The sequence below is a fragment of the Numenius arquata genome, chromosome 8 (genome assembly GCF_964106895.1).
Source record: "Numenius arquata chromosome 8, bNumArq3.hap1.1, whole genome shotgun sequence".
In the NCBI taxonomy this organism is placed as follows: Eukaryota; Metazoa; Chordata; class Aves; order Charadriiformes; family Scolopacidae; genus Numenius; species Numenius arquata.
In genome coordinates, this window is record NC_133583.1 from 61179952 (window position 1) to 61204873 (window position 24922).

A 24922-nucleotide genomic window follows, 5' to 3' on the forward strand; every position below is an offset into this window, starting at 1 on the left:
TGTCTGGGGCAAGCAAAGAAGCCACGGAGGAGAAGCAGGGTGGTGCTCAAGTGAGTTTCCTTCTGGTGTGGAACTAGGACATAGCCTGCATCCTGAGGCACAGGCACAATCCTGCGGGCTGTGGGCCAGACTGGACCTCCTGAAAATGTAAGGGGTAGGGGGAGTATTCACAGGAGGGGTGAGCTTAAGGGATAGAAACTGTCTCAAGGTAGAGTTTGAGTGGTGGAGAAAGTTGGCAAAAAAACTCACATGGAATCAGAACTGTTTTTTTTCTTTAATGATTACAAAATGTCTATTTTTCCAAAAGGAAAAGGTTTTTGAAAAAGCTTTGTGCCTGGATGTGAACGTTTACCATAGGGAGCAGGCAACATGCATTTTCTAAGCAGTTTGTTATAGATGTATTTCAAATGTCACAGTGCTTTGGAAATCCAGGTGTCTAAACAAATAGGTGTTATGACGTGTTGAAAAGAAACTTAATCCCCTTCTATGTTGGACTTCAGCAATATCTGCTCCAATGTGACCGTGTCATACACGTGCCGAGCGAGGCAGCAGTAATGGGAAGGAGGAGGAAGGTCCTTGTCCCAGCGCATCCCTGCCTGGGTTCTTTCAGGAGATCAGCTTTCATTGTGAGTCACAGTTGTCGCTTTTAATTAAAACTTTCTTTTCTAGCTGCGGTTTGGAGTTGCACATTGTGATGTCTGGAACTTTCATTCTGCACACTCAGCAAAACGCACACGGTTTTCCTGCAGTAAGCTCCTGCTAAGCTGATTAATATGTCAGGAATAATGCAGACGGATTGGGATGTAAACCCCTGAAAAGTAATTGGGTGTTGTCTATGATCCTGCTCCTCTATGAGGAAAAAAACGCAGAATTAATGGAAGTTATATAGCTCATATTTAAATACCAATTTCTTTAGTTGATGTATTTAGCAGGTAAACGATGCTTTGTGTACTGTTCCTCTGGATAGCAGTTGTAGCCATCATGTGGGCAGCAAAATCCATTACACCATAAAGTGAGAAATAAAGCATGTATCATACTAAATTCCATACCAGATAATCTTTTAAACTAAAGGATTATTTCAAGTAAGTAATTCAAAGTAAATTCCAAACCCGCCTGGACAAGTTCCTGTGCAACCTGCTCTGGGTGGACCTGCTTTGGCAGGGGGTTGGACTAGATGATCTCCAGAGGTCCCTTCCCACCCCATGTGATTCTGTGAAGTAAAAGCTGAAACACATCAAAGATCTAAGTTAAAACAAATTTCCCAGTTTCAAGAAAGCTCACTTTCCACAGAAGGCTATTTCTCGTCTCAGTTTATTGGGATTCTCTCCTACTTCAATGTCTGCAGGGTGGGCCATCAAACCGATTGTAATTTCTAGCAATTAAGAGCATAATTATTAATGTTCAGAATGTGCTGCTGATATGCAACAAATTATTGAAATTCTGTCAGTTCTTGTATAAAAAGAAACTGAACAAAAGTGGAGTTTTCCTTAAGGATATGCAAAAACTGTCTTTAGGGAGAATAGGATACAGATTTAAAAAAAAAAACCAACAACTTGTTTTGCTGTCACTAAACCGGCTTTGTTTTTGGTGTCATCATCGTCTATGATTAAGATCATCCAAAAAAACATTAACTCAAAAAATCTCACTTAGGAATTTCAAGGCAAGACCAATAGTAAACCTTAATTGAAATCAATTAATATCTTACCAGGAAAGGTAAAGATTGGGTCCTGTGTCCCAGAGGGGGAGTTAAAGGTCTGGTAATTCAAACGGATTGATGTTTTATAGAAATAATTCCGTCTTAAATCTTACTTTACTCTTTTTGCGAATTTCCCAGATCTCATGAGGGTCAAGTCACAAGTGACAGCCCAGATCTTGTAGCAAAGACAGAGAAACTTTCTGCCATTAATATTCTTGGGAGAGAAAAGGTGAAGTTGAAATCCGATTATTCATGCTTGGTTATTTTATTTTAGGATTAGCAAAATCTAAATATGAACTTGAATGCAGAATATTATAATGGCAATATAATGAAGAGAATTCAATTATCATGCATTAATTGGCATTTCTGGGTAAGATATGCTGGTTATCCTGGTATTTCTGTGCAAGAAAACAATTCAGATGATAATATTTCACACCCCCTCTTTTTGATAAGACAAATTCCCCTTTGGAAGCATTCCAATAATTCTGCTATTGTCACTTCATCTTTAGAAGCGTAGTTTCTTAATCTTTTCAGGAAGATTAATGAAAACTATTACAAATGGCTTATACAAACTGAGTATCTAAATTCCTACATTTGAATTACCAGTTAGAACACAAAAAGCATCGTGCCTGATTCCTTCACCTGGCTTGGGTGGGCCATTTCAGTAGAATGTTCTTCTGGTTTCTAAACAGGATATAGAAAAACTGTTACTTAAAAAAATATATATAGTGACTTCTGATGGGAAAAAATATTTCACGTTGTTTTTCTGAAACTCTGTCCTCCTGGGCCAGCCCCGATCAGAGTCAAGTGTCTGCAGATGGACCCTTTCTCCGAAATTCCGCAGCACCCTCCCTCGGAGCCTCCCTTGAGCTGATGCCTGCTGTAAGTCTTCTGGTGTTGCCCCTTCCTGCATAGGTCTGGTCACCGATTGATTAAAATACAGAGACTAAACTGCATTTTTTTTTTTTTTTCTTTTTTCTTGCTTTTTTCTTTCCCTGTGTGGAAAGGTCCATGTGAATGGACCGGCTCTTTCCTGCTCTCAAACACTCTTTACATTTTTTTCTAGTCCTTCCTTGTATCGCTTCCAATTGAAGTTAGTTTTTTCTGGGCGTGGATAAGCAAAGATGTGTATTTGTTTCCAGTGAAGTATTGTAATGTCTTCTGCCAAGGCATTAATACACCTTCCTGTTTTGATATCTTCAGGGGGGAAAAAAAGCAAATTTTATAGGTGACATACAGTTTTAAGGAAGTGGGATGCTGATTTTCAGGGAAAGAATTAGCAGATTACATTTCATCAGAACTTCTTTTGAATTGGAAAATTGTGAGAACATGAAAAATAGGAGTCACTTTTGATGCAAGAGCTTACATAACCTTAATTCTCCTGTCGCAAGTATGGTATTACAGCTACAGACAAAAACTCTTGACTTGAATAAAAAATGCAAAGTGGAGGTATTAAGAGTTATGCATCTGACTAAGCGAAGGAATAAATGAGTAAAACCTTACCCAAAGTTTCATACAAGGCAACACTAAGATGATGCCCACAAAGGTGCATATAATGGAAAGGTGAGCAGTGTATTTCAACACTAAAAGCTGGAGGAAGAAGGCACAGCCCGTATGTGCAGATAGAATCTTTCTACGTTAAAAAAAAATAATCTAAATTATTAATAGTACTGTGTTTCTGATTGAAAAGTTATACTGAAAATTAAGATGACTCTGAGAGCTTTGAAGTTCCCCAATTATTCCAGCGACCCAGACTGAAAATGGGCACAATGTAAACCATCTAAACAGCACACATAATTAATTAAAAGACAAGAAAGAAAACAAAAATGGATGTCTGGCCAGCGCTAGGAGAATATCAGTGAGGAAAAGGGGTTTGGCTGAAGGAAATTGGAGGGTTGTTTCGTGGTTGGCTTTTTTTTTTAATTACAACATATGCTCAGCTTTGTTCCATTTCCAGTGCATAGTCCCTATTAACCAGGCTGTTTTGGCAGAGAAAATGTAACATAAATTCTGGCCCACTGGAATGAACTGGAAAACTCCCAGTGCCTTCCCAAGGTCAGAAGAGGGACACCTTCTGTACCTTCAGCGCTGGTGGAATCACAAATCACCCTGAGTGCTTCAGAAAAGGCTTCTGTTTCACACAACAAGTGTTTTATGGGATCTGAAGAGTGAAAAGTGCTTGGAAAAGGAGAAGAAAAAGAAATAGGAGCTGAAGATTTTGGTCTGTGGCCTCCTCTTGTGATCAGTCCCCTGGGCTGTGCTGTGCCCTGAGAGCTGATGGCAGTGAGGGGACATTTTGGGGATGCATGGCCTTGGCCAGGTCGGGGACCATTGGGGGTGTTACAGAGTCATACGGGGGAGGAAGGCACTTCTGGAGATCATCTAGTCCAATCCCCTGCCAAAGCAGGTCCACCCAGAGCAGGTCCCACAGGAACGTGTCCAGGCAGGTTTGAATGTCTCCAGAGAAGGAGACTCCACCACCTCTCTGGGCAGCCTCTTCCAGGGCTCTGCCAACCTCACAGGAAAGAAGTTCCTCCTCATGTTTAGGTGGAACTTCTTACATTCAAGTTTGTGCCCGTTGCCTCTTGTCCTGTCCCTGGGCACCACTGAAAAAAGACTGGCCCCATCCTCTTGACACCCTCCCTTTAAGTATTTATAGGCGTTGATCAGATCCCCCCTCAGTCTTCTCTTCTCCAGACTAAAAAGACCCAACTCCCTCAGCCTTTCCTTGTAAGAGAGATGCTCCAGGCCCCTAATCATCTTTGTAGCCCTCTGCTGTACCCTCTTCAGCAGTTGCCTGTCCTTCTTGAACTGGGGAGCCCAGAACTGGTCCCAGTGCTCCAGATGGGGCATCACCAGGGCAGAGCAGAGGGTGACGATGACCTCTCTCAATCTGCTGGTCACGCTCTTCCTGATGCCCCCCAGGATGCCATTGGCCGCCTTGGCCACAAGGGCACATTGTTGGCTCATGGGCATCCTGTTGTCCACCAGGACTCCCAGGTCTTTTTCTTCAGAGCTGCTCTCCAGCAGGTTGGCCCCCAACCTGTCCTGGTGCAGGGCGTTATTCCTCCCCAGGTGCAGCACCCTACACTTGCCCTGGTTGAAGTTCATCAGGTTTGTCAAGTGTTGGCTCCCGAGATCCCAGGTGGGACTTGTGGGGGTCCCTGCCTGGGGCTCGCAAGGAGCTGCTCCGCTTTCAGTGCTTCTGGTGCGATGGAAGGCCTCTGGGAGAGCCAGAAGGGGGTGATGGACGCTGTGATTGCTTCAGTGATTGATATATTTGTGATTTCTAAGCCCGATAGTGTAACTCCCTGCAAAGAGCCAGCGTATTAGCATATTAATGTTGTTGATTATGCTGATAATAAGAGAAAGAAAAAAGGAACAGAAAAATCATCACTTATCTGTGATGTATGACAAAGAAATCAGTGAAGCGAATCGTCTGCTGCTTTGAATATAATTAATATTTTCTGAGCCCTCTGGCAAATGTCACCATTATTACTCATTTCAGCCCTGTAATGCTCTCATTCAGACTTCCAACTTCTTTTTTTTCAGGATTTCTCGGGAACTTTCTAGTGCTACCAGACCACTTAAACTTTGCAATTTCTTGCAGTTTTCCTGAATGAAATGTCAAGAGCGTGAACGGAAAAGTGTGAATGTTTGATACCTTGTCAGAGGACACAGGCTGGTCCTACTGTGCTTATTACCTATTGCTTTTCTTCCTGTTTGAATTTTGGCTCAGGCCATCGACTGTGGCAGTGCATCAGGGAACCGAGACCTCCCTGAGACAAGAGTACTTAAATGAAATGTTACATTGAAAACCTGTTTCGTAGAGAAAAAAAATTAGCTCCATAATGAATCTAGAATGGAAAGCTGGAAATGAAAAGCTGATTTATATTACCAGCTATGCAGGGGAGAATTCTGGAGGGTTTTTACGGTAGGAACTTGCAGCAGGAGAGCAGGCGTCGGGCGGGGGGAAGATGCTCCGTCCTGGCTGTCCAGGGCAATAAAAAAATACAATGTCAGTGTCACCGTTATTTCTCAGCTGTTTTCACTCAGGTTCCAGAATATGCTGGAAAAATTACACCTGGGACTTCTTTTTCAGGGCAAATCTCTGTCTTCTACAGGCAACCATTTTTGAAAACGGTTTGATTTGATTATTGTAAAGTCTAGGCTGTTTTATAAACGCAGGGTTATACAGCATCCTTTTGAAGAAGGAGCTATGCAGAATTCAGTAGTATCCATCATTTTAGGAGCTGGTTTCCTTATGGAAACAGAATGATTCTTGTCATGCTTGATAGAAGCCATTGAGCCCAATATAAACCAAAGCTTTATGATCCACAAAGCTTTTTTTAATAGTCTTATGAGTGCTTTCTACCCTGGGTTTTTGGTGTTTGGGTTTTTTTGGTGTTTTTTTTTTTTCTGGCCTGTGTATAAATATATGCATTTGAAGTTTTGCAGGTCCAAGACGATCAACAGAGTTGGCTTTGTAATTACAGTCAGATCTCTCAAATACCGAATTTGGGAATTCTTATTTTACATGCACTATCAACAGGAAATCGAGTGGATTCCAAAGGCAATTTGAAACTAGTTTTTATGTTCCAACTCTTTAAAATTGCTTGCCCAACAATTGCCATGTGCTACTTGTTCTTATTGGGTTTTTTAGCGCGGTTAATGGAAATATAAAGCACGTTGACAAAAATACTTGGCACTTTTTAGGATAAAACTAAGCTGATCAGATAAAAATATTTTTAGAAAGACATGGCATTTTTACTTTGGTTTTTTATAAAGCAAATTTTTAATTACTTTGTGAGGGGAAAAAGGAAAATGGCTATATCTGATGTTGTGTAGGCCTATTGCAGAGGATAAAGCTTCTGAGATGAAAAAATAAATTGTTTTATCTTGTCTTTTGAAAAAAAAAAAATTGCTGCCTCTCCAATTCTTTCAAGATACTTGAAGTTTTGAAGTTTGTGGAGCTATTTTGTTCCATCTTTAAAACAGAGTTTTGTGAGCCATCCAGCAATTTTCTCTGCCTCTTAAATAAGTAAGGAGAACATCTTTTCTCCTGATTACTGAGGAGCAGGCATTAGTGATTCTACTGCACAAAAGATCCATTAATTGAGAAGAGATTAGATTTTATTGTAATTAATTTCTGTAAAACTACTGTTTTTCTTAGATTAAGGATTTTCTTTATAAGAGAATAAACTGCAGATAACGATAATGAGATGCTTGCATGAAACTGATAAATAGCAGTTTATATTTAGGCTTCTTTCATAGTTTCTCTAATCTAATTCAAGAAAGAATGTGTTTTTTAAAAAGCATTCAGAAAACAGGTCATAACATTTTTAAGCTTTGGTGGGGAAAAATGTGTTTCATTTTGTTTTTCTAAATTGTTGGAAAATGGTACATTAGAGTTTGTTATGAATGCAGTTGTGTAGAATTAATTATTAGTTAAGACGTTTATACGTTTCATCCTAGTTCTTTTGCATTCAGCGAAACCCAGCTGTTCCCTCTGCCTTTGCAGGACAGTCTTTACAGCTTTCCAAGCTGCTGAGCATTTCAACGTGTGGTCTGATGGATTTTGAAAATGTAGTGTTCTTACATGTGAGGCTGAACAGACAACCTGAGATTTCTTTATTTTTTTGATTGTGATATGAGTCTTCTAGAGTATGTAGTCTGTACTGGATCGCGTGTGACACGCAGTGAGCAACAACCTCTACTACTCAGCTATGGAGAAATATACTTCTGTCACTAGTTTCAGTGGGGAAAAGTACTAAGCACTGGTGTTTCTATGAGGAAGTAGGAAGACTTTCTACATCACTTACAGCAATTAAGGAATTTTACAAAGCAGCAATGTGTATAGAATGATAGAACTGTCCAGGTTGGAAGGGACCTTTAAGATCATCTAGTCCAACTGTCAATCTAACTCTGATAAAAACCGTCACTAAACCATGTCCCTCAGCGCTATGTCAACCCGTCTTCTAAATACCTCCAGGGATGGTGCCTCAACCACTTCCCTGGGCAGCCCATTCCAAGGCTTAATATCCCTTTCCATGTAAAAGTTGTTCCTAATATCCAATCTGAACCTTCCCTGGGGCAACTTGAGGCCGTTTCCTCTTGTCCCATCGCCTGTTCCTTGGGAGAAGAGACCGACCCCCCCTGGCTACCCCCTCCTTTCAGGGAGTTGGAGAGAGCGAGAAGGTCTCCCCTCAGCCTCCTTTTCTCCAGGCTGAACACCCCCAGCTCCCTCAGCTGCTCCTCACAAGACTTGTGCTCCAGACCCCTCACCAGCTCCGTTGCCCTTCTCTGGACCCGCTCCAGCCCCTCAATGTCTTTTTTGTGGTAAGGGGCCCAAAACTGGACACAGCACTCGAGGTGGGGCCTCACCAGTGCCCAGTCCAGGGGGACGATCACCTCCCGAGTCCTACTCCCCACATGGTTCCTGACATAGGCCAGGATGCTGTTGGCCTTCTTGGCCACCTGGGCACACTGCTGGCTCATGTTCAGCCAACAGTCGACCAACATTCCCAGGTCCTTTTCTGCCAGGCAGCTCCAGCCACTCTGCCCCAAGCCTGTAGCGCTGCCTGGGGTTGGATGGTGACTCCCAAAGTGTGGAGATTGCTTTTCTGTTGACTCGACTTAAATTCTGTTCCCAAGGATCTGGAGTAGCAATCCTCTTACAGTGAGGAACCATCAGAACAAAAGGAAAGCTTTATGAAAGTTATGAAGGAATAGAATGTAGGTAAGAAAAGTGTAATTACCAAAGCTGGAATTAGTCCAGGGTAGGAATTAATAATGCTGAAATTAATAAAGGATTTAATTACCATTAGTCCACAGGGCATGAAATTGTACTCCTTTCAATTGTACCACAGCTCCTTTAATTCTGTACTGCTGCTTTCTGAAATGATTGCAAAGAACAATATAAATCTCAGGGGATTTTTTTTTACATGTTTTTCAGCATTTTTGTTTGTTTTCTTTTTAGTTAAAAGGGGTAAATAATGGAGCAGACTATGGACACATGCAAACCCAATTCTTATCAAAATACATTTATGTTCATAGTTTCCCATGGCCATTCTTCCAGCAAATATTCTATGAGCAGGAGCTTCTGTAGGGGAGTTACTTCATACCATAATTCATGTTCAAGTACCTTTCTTATTCCAGTATTGATATACTGGAATATCAATATTCCAAATATAAGTTGCTCAAATCACATTCTGATTTGGTTTTTGGTTGTTTTTTTTTTTTCCTGAAGAGGACAGTTCCAATAGGTAACCAATTAATCCCACCAACCCCATTTATCATGGCAGTCGGGTCTTACCGTAGCTTTTGAGGAAGGAAAAGTAATTAAATCACTTTTGATTATCCTCAGCATTTTTTTTGTTCTACATTTTAAAACAATTTTCCAAACAATTTTCCATTGAGTAAGAAGTTACAGGTATTTTTATGAAGTGCAATAATGGAAACCTTTTGTTTACATAAGCAAAAGAAAAACTTAAAAAAAAAAGTTTTTGCTGTTGTAATTGCTATTTTTAGTACAGTTCTATCCCTTCACTATTTGCACGCTTTCTAGCTAGTCTGTTATACTGTTATTGTTCTGGCTTTCTATTAAAATGAAAGGTGAGGTTTGTTTTATGTGTATGCTTAGAGGAGAGAATAATGCAAAGCTAAGTGCTTTGCAATGCCTATGGGAAGAATGTTTTCCTGAGTAGTTTTTGAAGCACATGTCACTGTTCAATTGTTCATTATCTTCAAATGGCTTGAAAAGCTACAAATAATTTGATATTCCAAGGGCATTTATTTTTATTGTGTCAAGGTTTGAAGTATGCAGTTGCAAATGCTGCTTCCTGTGCTTGAATACGAAGAGGCTGTGCAGCTTGATGGCTAATTTCATTTTTTCTGGTGAAGTACCTATTCTGTGACCGATGCTTTTACAGTTTTCATCTGTTTCGGTCTGGTTGGGAAGATTTCTGGGACTAAAAGTGCGGTGCAGGTTGATGTCGGTGGTCCCGGTCTAGCCTCTGCTCAGGGGCTGGCAATGGTGGCCAGGCAGAGCGGTTGGGTGGCCAGGCAGAGCGGTTGGGTGGCTGTTTCCCATCCTTTCCCCATGGCCCTTTCGCAGCCCTGCTGATGGAACCTGGTCTAGTGTGAGGTGTCCCTGTCCAGGGCAGGGGGTTGGAACTGGATGATCTTTAAGGTCCCTTCCAACCCAAACCCTTCTATAATTTGACCTCTTGTCATTCCTCTGCCTCCTTTCCTTGCTGCTTCCTGGTGGGAAGGTTTGCTGAAGGCAGCAGTTGCTGCAGGTGATCCAAAAGTCAGGGAGAACATGGTGCAAGGGGACTAACTTCAAGTATTGATGGCCAAAGTTGCCTTCTACATCCAAACACAGACTTGCCAAGACCAGACGAGCCGGTTGCACATGATGTGCTGAGGTGGTGGGAGCAGATGCAGTGAAAAAGATTTGGAGAGAGTAGATAACACGGCAATCAGACAGAACCCTGATCCGAGAGAGAACTGGGAGCACTTCTGGTGTGATGGGCCGTTCTCCTGCTGGACTGCCTTCGGAGCAGGGCTTTGGGACTTTTCCTACCTTAAATGAAAAGTGACAAATGCAAAATTTTTTGAAGCAGAGAAAACTATAAAATTCGTTTGCTCTCAAATGGGTTTGGGATTGACCAACAGATTTGAAGCTGCAAAGGCAGTAGCCTTATTTCCGGAGGAAAATTAGGGGCAATGTCAAAATAAACATTTCTTTATCATTGGGAAGTTTGAATGCCAATCAAGAACCTAGGTTCAGCTACAGTGCTGTGTATGAAATCTGACTGGGGAACTAGTGTTCCTGGTGCAAGGAATTAAAGTGAAGAACATTTAAAATCAAAGTTCACAGAGTAAATTTGGGTGGCGTGTGGCATCCTTACATTCTAGCTGTGTGGCTGTTCGGGTTCTGCAGTGCTCTATCCCGTTGAACCACAACAAAACTTTTAGATTTTGTGTTTTATTAGCTTGTAAATAAATTGTTTCGGTTTTGGGGTTTTTTGTTTGTTTTTTGGGTTTTTTAACACCTGTACATGTTCTATTTTTATATTTTTAGAAGTTTATGTACGCTGTATTGTGCAGATGTTTTCACTGCATCAGCTGATGGTAATTAACATACAAATTTTGTGTTATACCCACATCCTTGGCATCTGGTCAAGCTGAATTACAAAATTACTATACCCTTTGCTGTGTTTTAAGCTTTATCCTTAAGCCAAAATCAGGCAACAGGAAGCCTGTCGTTGGCACCGCCAAGGGAATAACCAGTTGCCTTCTGGTTTCACTGAGGTTCATTTCAGCATCTCAGTCTTCTTCAGAACATGAAATAACAGTATTTGTTCTGACGGTATTCGTGTGCGCATCTCATTGGGATTACTCGAGGCAGTTTAGGTGCTAATAAAATTTAAACAAGGAAATAAAACATTTGAGTATTTTATTTACCTCCAAAATATCAATGTATTAAGTGATAAAAAAGTCACAGAGATCCATGAATGGGGCATTATCTGACCAAATAAATTATTTGTTTTATCTTACATTTTGGATAAATGATGGCTTAAGCAATGAATTATCGCCACTGATATTTTGCATGAATATACAGTTGCTTTCTCACTGGCATTCTGTGAAAAAAGATCCTTATGAGCTTTATTTTGCTTTACTTGGACTATTTTTATTTTTTTTTTCATAAATGTAACTCAAAACCTTGTAAGTGGCTTAGAAAATGGGCGTTGAAGGCTTAGCCCTTCTTGGCTTTGTGGAACTATGTTTGAGAACAGCCCGATTTATCTATAATCATGTTAAAATAACTTCTAAGAATGCCAATATCTATTCCAGATTTACAGGCTGCTTGATATGCATAAAATCTGCTTATCGAGTGTTCTCTCAATTCAAGAGTAGTGAAAATGGTTTTATTCCACTGAAAAGTAGTGAGACCCGGTTGTGTAAATGGGCACTCGGGTGAGCGGGTCGCGCTGGAGCAGCGTGTGCAGGGGGGGATCTGCAGCGCTCGGCACCCGGAGCGGAAGCTGCTGGGGAACAGACTGGGGGATATTTCCCAGGCGTTCATTTTACTGCACAAAAATTAATGGCATTTCTGCCAAGTCCCTTATCTGAGATTTCAACAGGCTGAGGTGTAACACAAGAGAAGCAGGAAGGACAGGTAGACAAACTGCCTGCTTTTGGGTTACTTTTGTTCTAGTTTTGTAAGCAATTAAATTTATGTAGCTGTAATTCATACAGTTGAGAAGACGGGGAATATACTCCAGGAGTAACTGTGGGAAGCTAAGGAATTCTGCTGATTTCAGAGAAATCAGGTATAACACAGCGGGGACTCGTGGTCCCACCTGGGCAAGGGACCCAGACACGGAGTACAAAAAGGTGTCGCTTTGTGGTTTCTGTGATGGTCGTGTTCACACGTGTGGGGTTTACGCAGATGCTAATTTTCAGCATTGAAGAAAGCAAGAGTTGTGGATGGATGGTCTGGGCGTGTTTGCTCCTCTCCCGGTGGAGGGGAAGAGGTGACGTATTGAGATTGCTTCTTGTCATCACGCTGGCAAACCTGGCTTCTGCTTGTTTTGTGGAAAGGGCAGAATAAGAAATGCAGAATGCAGACCACAGATATCCCTCAGGAAAAACTGTATTTAATAGGCTGCAATCTTGATAATAATTCTAAAAAAATAGTCCCCCAAATGTCGGTAGTTTCAGAAACCTGTTTTTTCCCCTTTTTCCTTCAGTATGCTGTTTGGAGATGACAACCAAAAGGAAAATTATCGGCCGCTTGGTGCCCTGCCGGTGTTTTCGTGGTGAAGAAGAAATCGTCTCAGTGTTGGATTATTCTCACTGTGGCCTACAGCAGGTGCCAAAGGAGGTGTTTAGCTTTGAACGGACGTTAGAGGAGCTTTACCTCGATGCCAATCAGATTGAGGAGCTACCTAAGGTAATGGATGTTCTGCCCGTAACCCAGGTGTCAAAGTCCTGTTTGTACATGTGCCTTCAGCGTGTGCCTCACCTCGGGAGGAGGGCTTGCTCTTGGCCAGGGGACATGCTTGCTGTGGGAGGAGTCGTGGCTATTAGAATCATAGAATTGTCTAGGTTGGAAGAGAACTTTAAGATCATCTAGTCCAACCATCAACCGAACGCTGATTAAAAAAAAAAAACAAAACCCCCAAAAACCCCATACAATCCCCCCCCCCCCATCACTAAACCATGTCACTAAGCACCATGTCAACCTGTCTTTTGAAAACCTCCAGGGATGGTGCCTCAACCACTTCCCTGGGCAGCCCATTCCAAGGCTTAATAATCCTTTCCATGTAAAAATTGTTCCTAATATTCAATCTGAACCTCCCCTAGTGCAACTTGAGGCCGTTTCCTCTTGTCCCATGGCCTGTTCCTTGGGAGAAGAGATCGACTCCCCTGGCTACACCCTCCTTTCAGGGAGTTGTAGAGAGCGAGAAGGTCTCCCCTCAGCCTCCTTTTCTCCAGGCTGAACACCCCCAGCTCCCTCAGCCGCTCCTCACAAGACTTGTTCTCCAGACCCCTCACCAGCTCCGTTGCCCTTCTCTGGACACGCTCCAGCACCTCTTTTGTGTCTTTTTTGTGGTAAGGGTCCCAAAACTGGACACAGCACTCAAGGTGGGGCCTCACCAGTGCCCAGTACAGGAGGACAGTCACTTCTTGAGTCCTACTCCCCACGCTGTTCCTGATGCTGTTGGCCTGCTTGGCCACCTGGGCACACTGCTGGCTCATGTTCAGCCAACAGTCGACCAACATTCCCAGGTCCTTTTCTGCCAGGCAGTTCCAGCCACTCCTCCCCAAGCTGGAGACTCTAGAGAGTCCTCTATTGACTCTAGAGACTCCATTACCTTTTTACAAATCTTTTTTGTGCCCATTCTGAAGACCCCAAAGAGCTGAGCCACCATTCCTGCAGCGGGGGCTGCGTGGGGAGGAGTGGGGCCACCCACCTCTCCTTGCATCACAGCACCGGAATGGGGTCAGCCAAGGAAGCCTTAAGTGGGGAATTAACAGTTGTGCAAAAGAAGTACTTCTTAAGATGGCATTTCACAGAATCACAGAATCTTCATGGTTAGAAGGGACCTTTGAGATCATCGAGTCAGACCATAGACACACACACACACACACACACACAAACCCACCAACAATCTTGGGCACTAGACCATGCCCTGAAGTGCCATGTCTACACGTTTCTTAAACACCTCCAGGGATGGCGACTCCATCACCTCCCTGGGCAGGCTGTTCCAGTGCCTGACCACCCTCTCAGTAAAGTAATTCTTCCAAATATCTAATCCAAACCTCCCCTGCCAACTTTAGGGCTACAAAGATGATTAGGGGCCTGGAGCATCTTTCTTACGAGGAAAAGCTGAGGGACTTGGGTCTTTTTAGTCTAGAGAAGAGAAGGCTGAGGGGGCATCTGATCAATGCTTATAAATACTTAAAGGGTGGGTGTCAAGAGGATGGGGCCAGTCTTTTCAGTGGTGCCCAGGGAGAGGACAAGAGGCAATGGGCACAAACTGGAACATAAGAAGTTCCATCTAAACATGAGGAGGAACTTCTTTCCTGTGAGGGTGGCAGAGCCCTGGAAGAGGCTGCCCAGAGAGGTGGTGGAGTCTCCTTCTCTGGAGACATTCAAACCCCCCTGGACATGTTCCTGTGGGACCTGCTCTGCTCTGGACCAGAGCTCTGGTGCTGTGGCAGGGGGTTGGAGGAGATGATCTCCAGAGGTCCCTTCTAACCCTATGTGATTCTGTGATTCAGACCATTTCCTCTGGTCCTGTCATTATTCACTTGGGAGAAGAGGCCAACACCCATCTCTCTACAACCTCCTTTCAGGTAGTTGTAGAGGAGGTTGTAGACCTTCACCTATTTGGTACCTTGACCAGGAGCACGCTAACATATGGAGTAGGTGTTGTCGCACTTGGATCCTCTCTAGCACTGCTTTTAAAAGCAAGCTCTTTGTCAGGATAAGCCGTTTGTCCTTGCGGGGGAAATGCCACTGCTGACTAATTTTTATAACTGCAAACCGGGTCCTGCAGTGAGATTACTGAAGTTATCCTTCTCTGTAAGACTTCTGTCATAGAATCTTTAAACCTGTTCTTCTGTTGATTAATGTTTACTATAAGGAATTAAAAGTTACTGTACCTTAAGTGTTCTGGAAACATGCGAAGGCAAGGTAGTGGAAAAACCAATTAATTGTAGGTGCTAGCTACATAATGAAGCATGAAGTAATGTAATCCATTCCTTAATTGAATTTTTCTCAACAATAATGAAAGATGCTTACAAGTCTTTAATTAAACATTGTTCCACTGTAATCCATTCTTCATCATCTTTCGACATATTTCTTTCTTACACAGCACAGAGACTTTATATAAATTCTATTTACAAATATAGAAAATGTGCTTCTTCCGTGACACGGAGCTCCTTTATTCGGATAAGATGGTTCATTGCTTAACGATTGCTCCGTCCATGAAGAAATTCTTTACAGATGGCAAGACAGGGTAGCTACAGTCCTTTAAGAGTCACGGGAAAAATGATAAGGAGAACTGCTTTTTATCTGTCCTGCTGCTAGAAGGGGCAGCAGAGAACCGGGTATTTTTCCTGTCCCCATAAATATGAAATGGGTTGTGGTGGAGGCCATTTGACTGCTAATGAATACCTTCAGGACTGCTTCTCTTCTAATAATGATATGTTGTTAACCTTGTATATATCTTAATTATGCTCCTGAAGAATATATGAAGTGCCTAATTCAGCCAGGGATTTTTTGGTATATTTGTTTTGTGTCTCCTGAAAGTACACGTCGCCATGGTATTCAGACTAAATTGCGGTGCATAATGGAAGACAAACATATCAGGGCATAGAACAAGAGCAATATCCCACAATTCTAGAGGGAAAAACTGGGGTAAGGGGTCCAAAATTATGAAATTGGGCTGAAGGTGATAGTTGTTAGCATCAGTCCCAATGGAAATGTGGACGCTCATGGAACCTTGGCGTGGTGGTGTGGGATCGTCTATTTTGTATTTGTTATTTGTGAAGCAAAACCGCAGATAAATACATACCTGGGAGAGATTTAAATGTAGAGGACTCTCTTTTTGCACCTTTTTTTTCCTCATTTTTCTTTGTTATAAATACTATTTTGAAGCAAATACTGTATATTGAAGAAATCCTTTTAAATGGTCTTAAGTTTGAGTAAATGTGTCGTTAAACATAGTCTTGGCCTTGTCTAAGAGAAGATTAATGGCAGTGTTAATTTACTTGCTTTATACCATTCATAATTTTTTGTCTTAAGCCTTTATTAATCATTACCATAAATTAAGCAGTCCAAATAATTTCTTGATCAAATTTTCTGCTTCAAAGATTTTTTGCTGCACGTCTCTGAACTTTTGTCACTATTGAATTAATATTCTAGGAGAGGAAATGCTACTTTTTTTCTTAAAATGGCACTATAGTACTTAACATTGATTTTTACATGACACGTTATGATCTCCCATAGGCAGAATTTTCCTCTCTCTGTAAACGTGAATTTAAATAACTTCCTCCAGAGGAAATTTTTTTTGTCAATTTTCTGCTATTTACCAAATGTTGTGTGCCTCTGACATTACAATATTCTTTTGAAATTTTCTATCATCAGAAACCTTTTTCTGCTTTTTTTTCTGCTGACTTCATCAGAAATGGATTTCTGGTTCCTAATTTCTAATATTTTTCTTTTAAGGATTTATAGGATTGTTATGTAATTCTTATTCTCTCTTTTCCCCTAAATCTGTTCAAGTCTTTTATTTTATTTGCCTTTGGCTTCATTATCATGAGCTGCTGCTGCAAGTATGTCCCTATTTGTACGAGTCAAATGAATCAATGACTAATCAAAAAGAATATCGATTCTGATGAAGGTGGAGTCACTGGCAATCAGTATCCAGAAAAAAATTGTGGCAAGGCCCTAAAGCACTAGAAGCTGAGAAAGAAACCTTTTGAAAATCCAGTGGGTAAAAAAAAGTGGGCAATTTTGGGCCTACATACCTGTATTCACACTCTCGTATTGTTTCTGGTACAACAGTACGTGATGATGTTACTCCAGAGGGAATATTTTTTATTACGCTTCTTCATTCACCCGTTCAAAAGCCTTGTATCTGTTCTGATATTGTCAGAACTTTATGTTCCAAGACTTCCTTGGCTTTTAAAAGTGGAATTCTCCAGGGGAATCACTGGGAACATGCACAGGGAATTTAGTTTTCCAGGAACAATGGCGTGGTGCAGTTTGTATATGAACCAAAATGCCGCGGGTTCCCTGTGCTGAAGATTACTATGGTCTGCAGCTGTTCTAACGAGAAATTCCAAGAGCAGACCCTAGAGCCCATTAATTACCTTCCCTCTTCCAGTCCTGTCCAAAATGGTGCTCTTCCTTAAAAAAGAGGAAAAGCAGGTGCTCTCAGACACATTGCAAAGGAATTCCTTGTTCTCTGGAGAGGTATTTCCCTTTATTAACACTGTCTGTGAGCAGGAATGTGCAACCCAGTTTGGCTTCCAGGGTCCACAGTAAGTGTTCTGGCCGTTCCTAGAACTTCAACTGGGAAGCTTCGGCCCTGGCGTGGAGGGACACTTCCATCTTTGATGCCAACTGACAGTGACTGTGGTGGGAGGGTTCTCCTTCTCGGCACTTTTCATCCATGGGATCCCCTCTCCATTTTCTGAGAGTAGATTGTCTTGGAGAAAAAACCTTGGATAGGAAGTTATGGCAGTTTCAAAATGATCTAAAAATCATAAAAATCACTTTTCACGACTGCTTTCTCTTCGTAGCATGGTTTTATTAATTTTTACATGTTGTATGAGATGGTGATCTTTCTTGAGCAATGCAGCGTGTTAAATAGGTGCTTTCAACATGATTTACTGATTACTTCAGTTTTAAAGGAGGGTTGGTTTTGCAGTGGAAAGTCTGAAATTTTATAAAATTTGAATTAAAATTTAGAATCAAGTCCTGAATTTGGGGGTTAAGGAACATATCCTTTTTATAATGTCAAAGCATTTTGTTTCTTGAGGATGGCAAATTTCTTCTGCATGCAGTCAAAATATTTTAAAATCTATCATGAAATTGAATTATAAAATAAAACAATTTACTGCAAGCCACAACAAAATTCAACTGATGTGACATGTGAAATATCATGTACCTACAAAATGGTGATTGCAATGAGTATATAGTTTTTGACAGAATACTCATTTCAGCATTCCTGCTGCCGATCAACTGTTGTGATTATCCTTGCCAACTGTGGATAAGCTGTGTTTATGGTACTGAGCAGCCTGGAAAAATGTCCTCTCAAATAATGGCTTTTCAAAATATTTTTTGATGATGGAATTCTTATGTAGCAAATGTAGTTTTAGTTTTGTGGGATTTGTTGCTTCTGTGGATAAATAATGACCCTCAACTAGTCTTTTCCCTGAAACGCTGTAAAGTGTCTTTTTTATGTTGCAGCAACTGTTCAACTGTCAAGCTTTACGCAAGCTGAGTATACCAGACAACGACCTCTCCAGTCTGCCCACCACTATTGCCAGCTTAGTTAATCTCAGAGAACTTGATATCAGTAAAAATGGTAAGAGATCAAAAGTTACAAGTATTTTAAAGAATTGTCAGGACTGCGAACGATGACATTTTAATTCCTAGCCATTAACAAACTTGTGAAAACTCACTCGTGTTCTAGATTATGTGCTATTTTTGGAGAAGTCTGGATAGATTTCTACCTCATTTACTAGTCTGCCCCAAAAATATATAAAGAATAGAGTTTGCTTTAGCATAGTGTCCCATGATGACTTGTGACCAGTAAACCTTAGAAATAGGAGTGGGGAAGACCATTTTTCAGTGCACTTATGAACCATTCCACTTTCCAAAGTGGCTTAGTCCTTACTGGGCTTTTGTGTGATGGATTTAAGCAGATAGAGCTGCAGGTAAACAACTACCAGGATTTATACAGTCAGTGACTAATTTGCTGATGTGCATTTCCCAATTACTCATTTACATATTTATGTGCCTAAAAATCTCTGCATGTCTGAACTTAAGCATCTTTGTTTTGGAAATGAGGCTTAGGCACGCTTGAAAATTTTGAAACATTTCTTATCATTGTAGGCTTAAGAGACTCAGGATTATATGGGCGTTCTCCCCAGAAGAGAGGGAGGCAAAGGAGAAGAACATAAGCAGTTCGGAAAGAAATCAAAAGCACAAATATCAGTAGAAATGATGTCACTATTTAACTCCAGAAGAGTATATAAATCAAGCATTAGCATAATAGTTTCAGTACAAGGCATGTTATCTATTCTGGCATATTTATTTAGTGCTTAAGTAGCACCTTCTAGACTATAATAGTACAATATATGTATTCTTCCTGTTATAGATTAACTCTGTTCTGAAAATGCCAAATGAACTCATGTATGAACAAAGCGAGTTAAACAGTTTTATTTTATGTGTGTATAATATTTCTTTCAATTATTTTTTTAGGAATTCAAGATTTCCCAGAAAATATTAAATGTTGTAAGTGTTTAACAATTATTGAAGCCAGTGTCAATCCGGTCTCTAAGTGAGTATCAGTAGCTTGTGTTTGCCTACTGCAGGTACAGAAAATTTACACAAAAAGAACTAAAATTTAAAGACATTGTATCAAGTTCATTTGCAGGATTAATCTAAATTTCTTTTTAATTGTTTGAAATCCGGTGTTGACGTATCTATGAAAAGGTCTGTGTACTATGTAACAAACGGGGTGTCTTTCCATATGGTAAAGAAAGTGTTGGCAAAGCAGTCCCATTATGTATTGGGAATAAGCCACGCTGCATCCTCACGTACCGTAAGTCTCTTGGTTGGGACTTTAGCAACCCTTATTCCTTCCAAAAATTGACAATAATAACCAGAAAAAAATCTGTGTTGTAATCCCATGATTTATGAAATGTAGGGAAGGAGATGAAAGGGTGAAATTTTACTATTTCAGTTTAAAAAAGAAAAAAGGGATAGAAAGAAAGAAAAAGAAAGGAAGAAACCACCTTTGACTTAAAACCCTCTGCTGGGAAGGCAGAAAAGGCTGATATAACTTGAATGTGCCAGGCATTTGAATTTCCTGAGGTTATAGCAATGTGGAAATGATGAACATGGGCAAAAAAGTTGCCTGTAAGAAGTAAGAAATTCTTGAGAATTTGGGTAGAAAAAGAAGGTGAGAGAGAAAGTAAGCTTTCTCTTTCTAAATATACATTGTTATTGTTTCCATAGCAACTTTGGTGCGAGCATTAAGCTTTTAACTGTTTTTTTTAGGCTGCCAGATGGCTTCACACAACTTCTAAATTTGACCCAGCTCTATCTAAATGATGCCTTTTTGGAGTTTCTTCCAGCTAACTTTGGAAGGTAAGAGCTAGTCACCAAAGCACATCGCTCTTTCCTGTGAACCTGGTTTTGGCTTTGAGGGACCATTTTGAAGCTGTATTCTTTTTAAAAACAAAACTAAGCAAAACAAAAGAAAAAAACAAAGAAATTTTGGCCTTTCCAGCCCTATTTTGATGAATGGTGGTTGTTAGGGAGAATGTTATATGTCAGCAAGAATTTGATGATGAAGCGATGCAGTTTGGTGGCTTAGGGAGAAGGTGGGAAGAAATAGAAATTGAAGAAGAGCCTTGTCCTTGATCAAATGCGTTATTAAATTGTGGCAAGGGCAGAAAATAACAATGTGGTCTATGCCTATTGAAAAATGAACAGGAAGAAAAAGTGTTGTGAGTCAGAAAAGAAGAAAGAAGCGACTGAGCACAGCAGAGTAACCAAAGGAAAAACCTGGAAGCAAGAAGAAGAGAGAAGATTCAAAAGACAGCAGAGCAGAAAGGATTAGAACGAGAGTAAAAATAAATGCAGCAGAAACTGAGCCAAAAAGTGTTAGATAAGGACAAAGCAGAGGGAGGGGGAAATCAAAGTTAACATAATTTGCCATTTAAGAAGGGCAGTAGAAGGCGGTGGATCCTCACGCTGCGCAGCTCTGGCAGAAATGTCAGGTTTATTCCACCTGTGTTACGGTGGGGAGGGAATGGTCAGCCTTCCTGCCCTCGGACTGTCCAACTGGGCAAAGAGCTCAGAAGACACAGGATTAACAGAGAAAATATATGCTGATATTTATTTATTTATTTATTCGCCTAGTATTAGTTTTTTCCTGGTCTATCCAGCTAACCATATGTGTGCTTTATTGCCCAGCTGGGAACATCAACTCAGCACTCCAAAATTAATACTGAGGTGGCATAATATGTGTTGGAAATGACATGGGAATGCTCAGGCACTGAGAAATAGAAAGTGCTGCTTTCTCAGCACTTACTTGATGGGTCTGTCGCTGACCCTGAGCTGCGGCTGGGCTTTACGCTGGAATGCCTTTTAGAAAATCCTAGCTGAAGAAAGAGGGAGAAAAATTGTCATTGTTTGCATTTAATGAGTGCTCAGAATCTCAGAGTAAATCCTGAGACAGCTGGGAATCAGACAGTATGTTCAGATGTCAAGGAAAAATAAATATATGAAATACCCTGCAATTTTATCAGATAGGTAGTGTTTATAGTCATTATGCTCTTCCTAAAGCCTTGCTGGTACTTTGTCTAATAATCTTTGTCACTTAAGGACATGTCTACTGTTCTAAATCTTTTAACAGAAAGCACTAACTTTTTGTTTTTTCTTTTACAAATGCATATTTTGTCTAAACAAAATGATGCTCATTCCAGTTGTGGTTGTTATTCCTTTATTATTATTCTGCTTCTATATTATCTATTTGGTATCTCACATTTACAAATCCTTGCCATGTTTCCGAAGCTTCCCACATTAGCATACAGGGATTGCTGGGTTTCTTTTAACAGCCACATGTAGCTCTTTAACTCTGTCTCCCTTATTGCTCTTCTCCAAATTTTAGTGCTCTCTTCATATCTTCTGGTACGCTAATATTCCGTTAGTCTGTTATATCTCATTTACACTTGTGAATAAAGACAGGAGCAGAGTCTACATGAGCATCGTGTAAATGTCTCTCCACATTTCTCATGTAAAGTTGTTCTTTTTAGTCCTGGTTAAGCCCAACTGTAGGACTTGAAAGGTTTTCTGCATTATTTGGTAGGAGAAAGATAAAATCGTAGTTTTCTAGAAGAGCATAATATTGGGAAACCGGAGGCTCCATGAAACAGAAAACTGATGTTGTGCTGGACAGAGAGCTATTTAAAGCTTTGTTGTATTTTCTTAAAACTTTTATCACGTGTTTACACTTGTGGTGCTAAAGGACCTGGACTGTAGAGACAGAGTAATGTGAAAAGCAGCATTAGTGAAATCCTTGCAACTCACCATAAAGCTCCTCAATAAATTTTCTTCACGTCTAGAAACTGTGTTACCAGCCTAAAAGCTTGACTGGTGTGCCTCTGGGCTGACATCTCTGCTTAGAAATGGTACAATTGCAAATTAGTTATGCAGAACCACTCGATTTCTCACTGGCCTTGAGCAATCCCAGGCACGGGCAGCTCTTGCTTTGGATGTGCCTCCAAAACTAGTTGATTTGAGACGCCAAATTTTCTGGGAGTGGAGTCGTACGATTTGAGATGAAGAGGAAAGGGCCTTTTTCATCCTTTTGGTTTTGTATCCTGTAGGATCATAGAATGGTTAGAGTTGGAAGGGACCTTAAAGATCATCAAATTCCAACCCCCCTGCCCTGGGCAGGGACACGTGTGACCAGACCAGGTTGCTCAAAGCCCCACTTCCTTTTCCTCCCCACATTGCTGGTTCTTCAATCCACAATTATAATCAAAAGGGTGACATGAATCAAAATCCTTTCATGTTTATCAAATTTTCTTCCTAGACAGTATGGATAATAAGGCAATACTGCCCCAAATTCTGGAACTCTAATACATGAGGTTCTTATCTCTTATCTGATGTGTCCTCCTTCCTTCCTTCCCATTGTCCTACTTCATGCAATTTATTGCTGTGGCTTCAATAATATTGCAGTGAGAGTTTGCACAATGGTATGGAATTGTGAATTACTGTTGGGTGTAGATTCTAATTCCTGCCAACACTTCAGCACACATCCTGCTTCTGGGTAAAATGCAGTACGTTCAGTGGAGATCCGTTCTGTAGGGTTGTGGTCTGCCTCCATGGAGCTGTGGAGTTCAGTGCTCAAAAAATGCAAAAGAAAGTTGTGAACTGAAAGAAAGCTGCTTTTTATCCTTTAATAGATCTGGAAATGTTTGAGAGAAATTAACTTTAACTATGTTTTCCTTGTTTTAAATAATTAATAAGAATATTTTCAAATTACTGGGAAAAACTGATATATGTCAAAGTTTTTTAGAAGAGTTCAGATAAGGACAAATATGCCCTTACCTGAAGCTGCGTGTCCTTCCATGGAGCTGTTTGGTTCTGCATACATTTTGTATCATATTCAGCCCCACAAGAACTGTACATCTTACTATTGTGCACTGTTGAAATAAGTAGTTTCAAATCGTTCTTATGGATTCCTGCACTAATTCATGGAATGAACTAATTATTTTCTATCATCTTTCTAGACTTGTCAAATTGCGAATTTTGGAATTAAGAGAAAATCACTTGAAAACTCTACCAAAGTAAGTGAATGAATATTTACGTAAGTCTCTCTCACCTGAAATTTCCAAAAGTGCAGAGTATTTGTATTGTTAGCAATGCAACGGTGTCATTTCTGTTACGAGTTATTTTTTCCCATGGGTTAAAGGAATTCTACTGAAGGTTTTTAGCAAAAAAGCGAACATGGAATGGAAGATGGAGACTGGCACTTCAGCTGGCTGTGACTCAGTATCTGAAATCTATAACGTGACATTTTAAAATAGCAGATGTAAACAAAATTGGAAAGCAACAGATGAGAGCCCTGGTCAGTGATTATGTGACAGTACTTTTCTCTCCAAGGAGTAATCTGATGTATTGAAAATACACTCGGTGTAACCTCAGTAGAACAATCTCCCCGTGTGTTCTGCACAGAAGTGAAATGTATTTGCTGGTTTGCAAAACTGTTCAGAAACCTGTATCATCAGAATATTGAAGAAATGTCAGTTTGATAGTGTTCCTTGGTGCTATTTACCAAAAAAAAAGTAAGTTGCTATAATTTGTTGCTATAATTTGACCAACATTTAAATGATATTTTGAAAAGAAAGGAAAAATAAATCTATACACTTCCCCTGCTAAATATATGAAGTTTCACTGCATAAAGCACGGAATATGGTTTTGAATTCAGACCAGCATGATGTAATTGTTTTCTGTAACAGGGATCCTGACCAGTGAAGAATGTCCATGGATTTGGGGATTGGTAGAAACGGGGGTTCTGTGTCCCCATTACAAGTGAGACTTACAGTGGTGGCAATAGACTGTATTTCTGAAACGTTGCTAATACTGAATTGCGTATTATCTAGCTCATTTAAAAAGGGCACTCTTTTTAGCAAGGATGCATTTATCAAAATCTCCTACACAGGCATTTTGCCCATAATGGGATATAGTGACATTTTTCCTGCTTCCTGTGGGCTTTTCTCCACAGCGCTTTCCTTTTTTTTTTAAGGAAAGCTATTTTTTGTGTTAAAGGCAATATTCCTTATATCAGAAAGTTTATACAAGAAAGCGTTTTCCACTGTTTCCTCTGCTCTGGGTTACATTTACTGTTTTGAAAGACACACATGAAAAAAGAGCTTCAATCTGCGACCAAAGTGTTTGTCTGCAGATCTGCAGCCTTTGAGGTCGTTATCACCTGAAGGGCTGTTACCTGCGGTGGTACCTACACAGTATCTAACTACCTCTTAAACATCAGCCTCTCTGAGAAAGGAACTGCGTGGTCTGTGTGTGCAGAAGGTGCTTGTTGGAATAAATGGACGTGTGTGCGCTGGGACTGAAGAGTCGGGATTCCACGACCAGAATCGTTTTGATCAAACAGAATATTTTTATATTTCTGGTCTAATTCAGATCCCAGTAAAGATGATGACAGACTTGATCCTGAATTGAGTGGGAGCAAGGCTGGGATTGAGTGTCAATGTTATTAATAAAAATAATTATATCTTTTTTCTGTGATACGTGGTGTTTAACAGGCAAGTTTTGGCAAGTGTTTGGAAGGTTCCTTATAAATGCTTAAGGGGGTTGCTTATAAATGCTTATAAATACTTAAAGGGTGGGTGTCAGGAGGATGGGGCCAGTCTTTTTCAGTGCTGCTCAGGGAC

General features: G+C 40.6%; 1 protein-coding gene across 1 annotated transcript in view; it reads left to right on the forward strand.

Moving 5' to 3' along the window:
- The window catches only part of LRRC7 (leucine rich repeat containing 7), a 160069-nt gene that overhangs the window by 59930 nt on the left and 75217 nt on the right, over positions 1-24922 (forward strand). Inside the window, 5 exon segments of the mRNA XM_074151373.1 lie at positions 12457-12659; positions 18195-18312; positions 19212-19290; positions 20013-20102; positions 23258-23314. Of these exon segments, the coding sequence (XP_074007474.1) occupies positions 12457-12659; positions 18195-18312; positions 19212-19290; positions 20013-20102; positions 23258-23314 (547 nt within the window).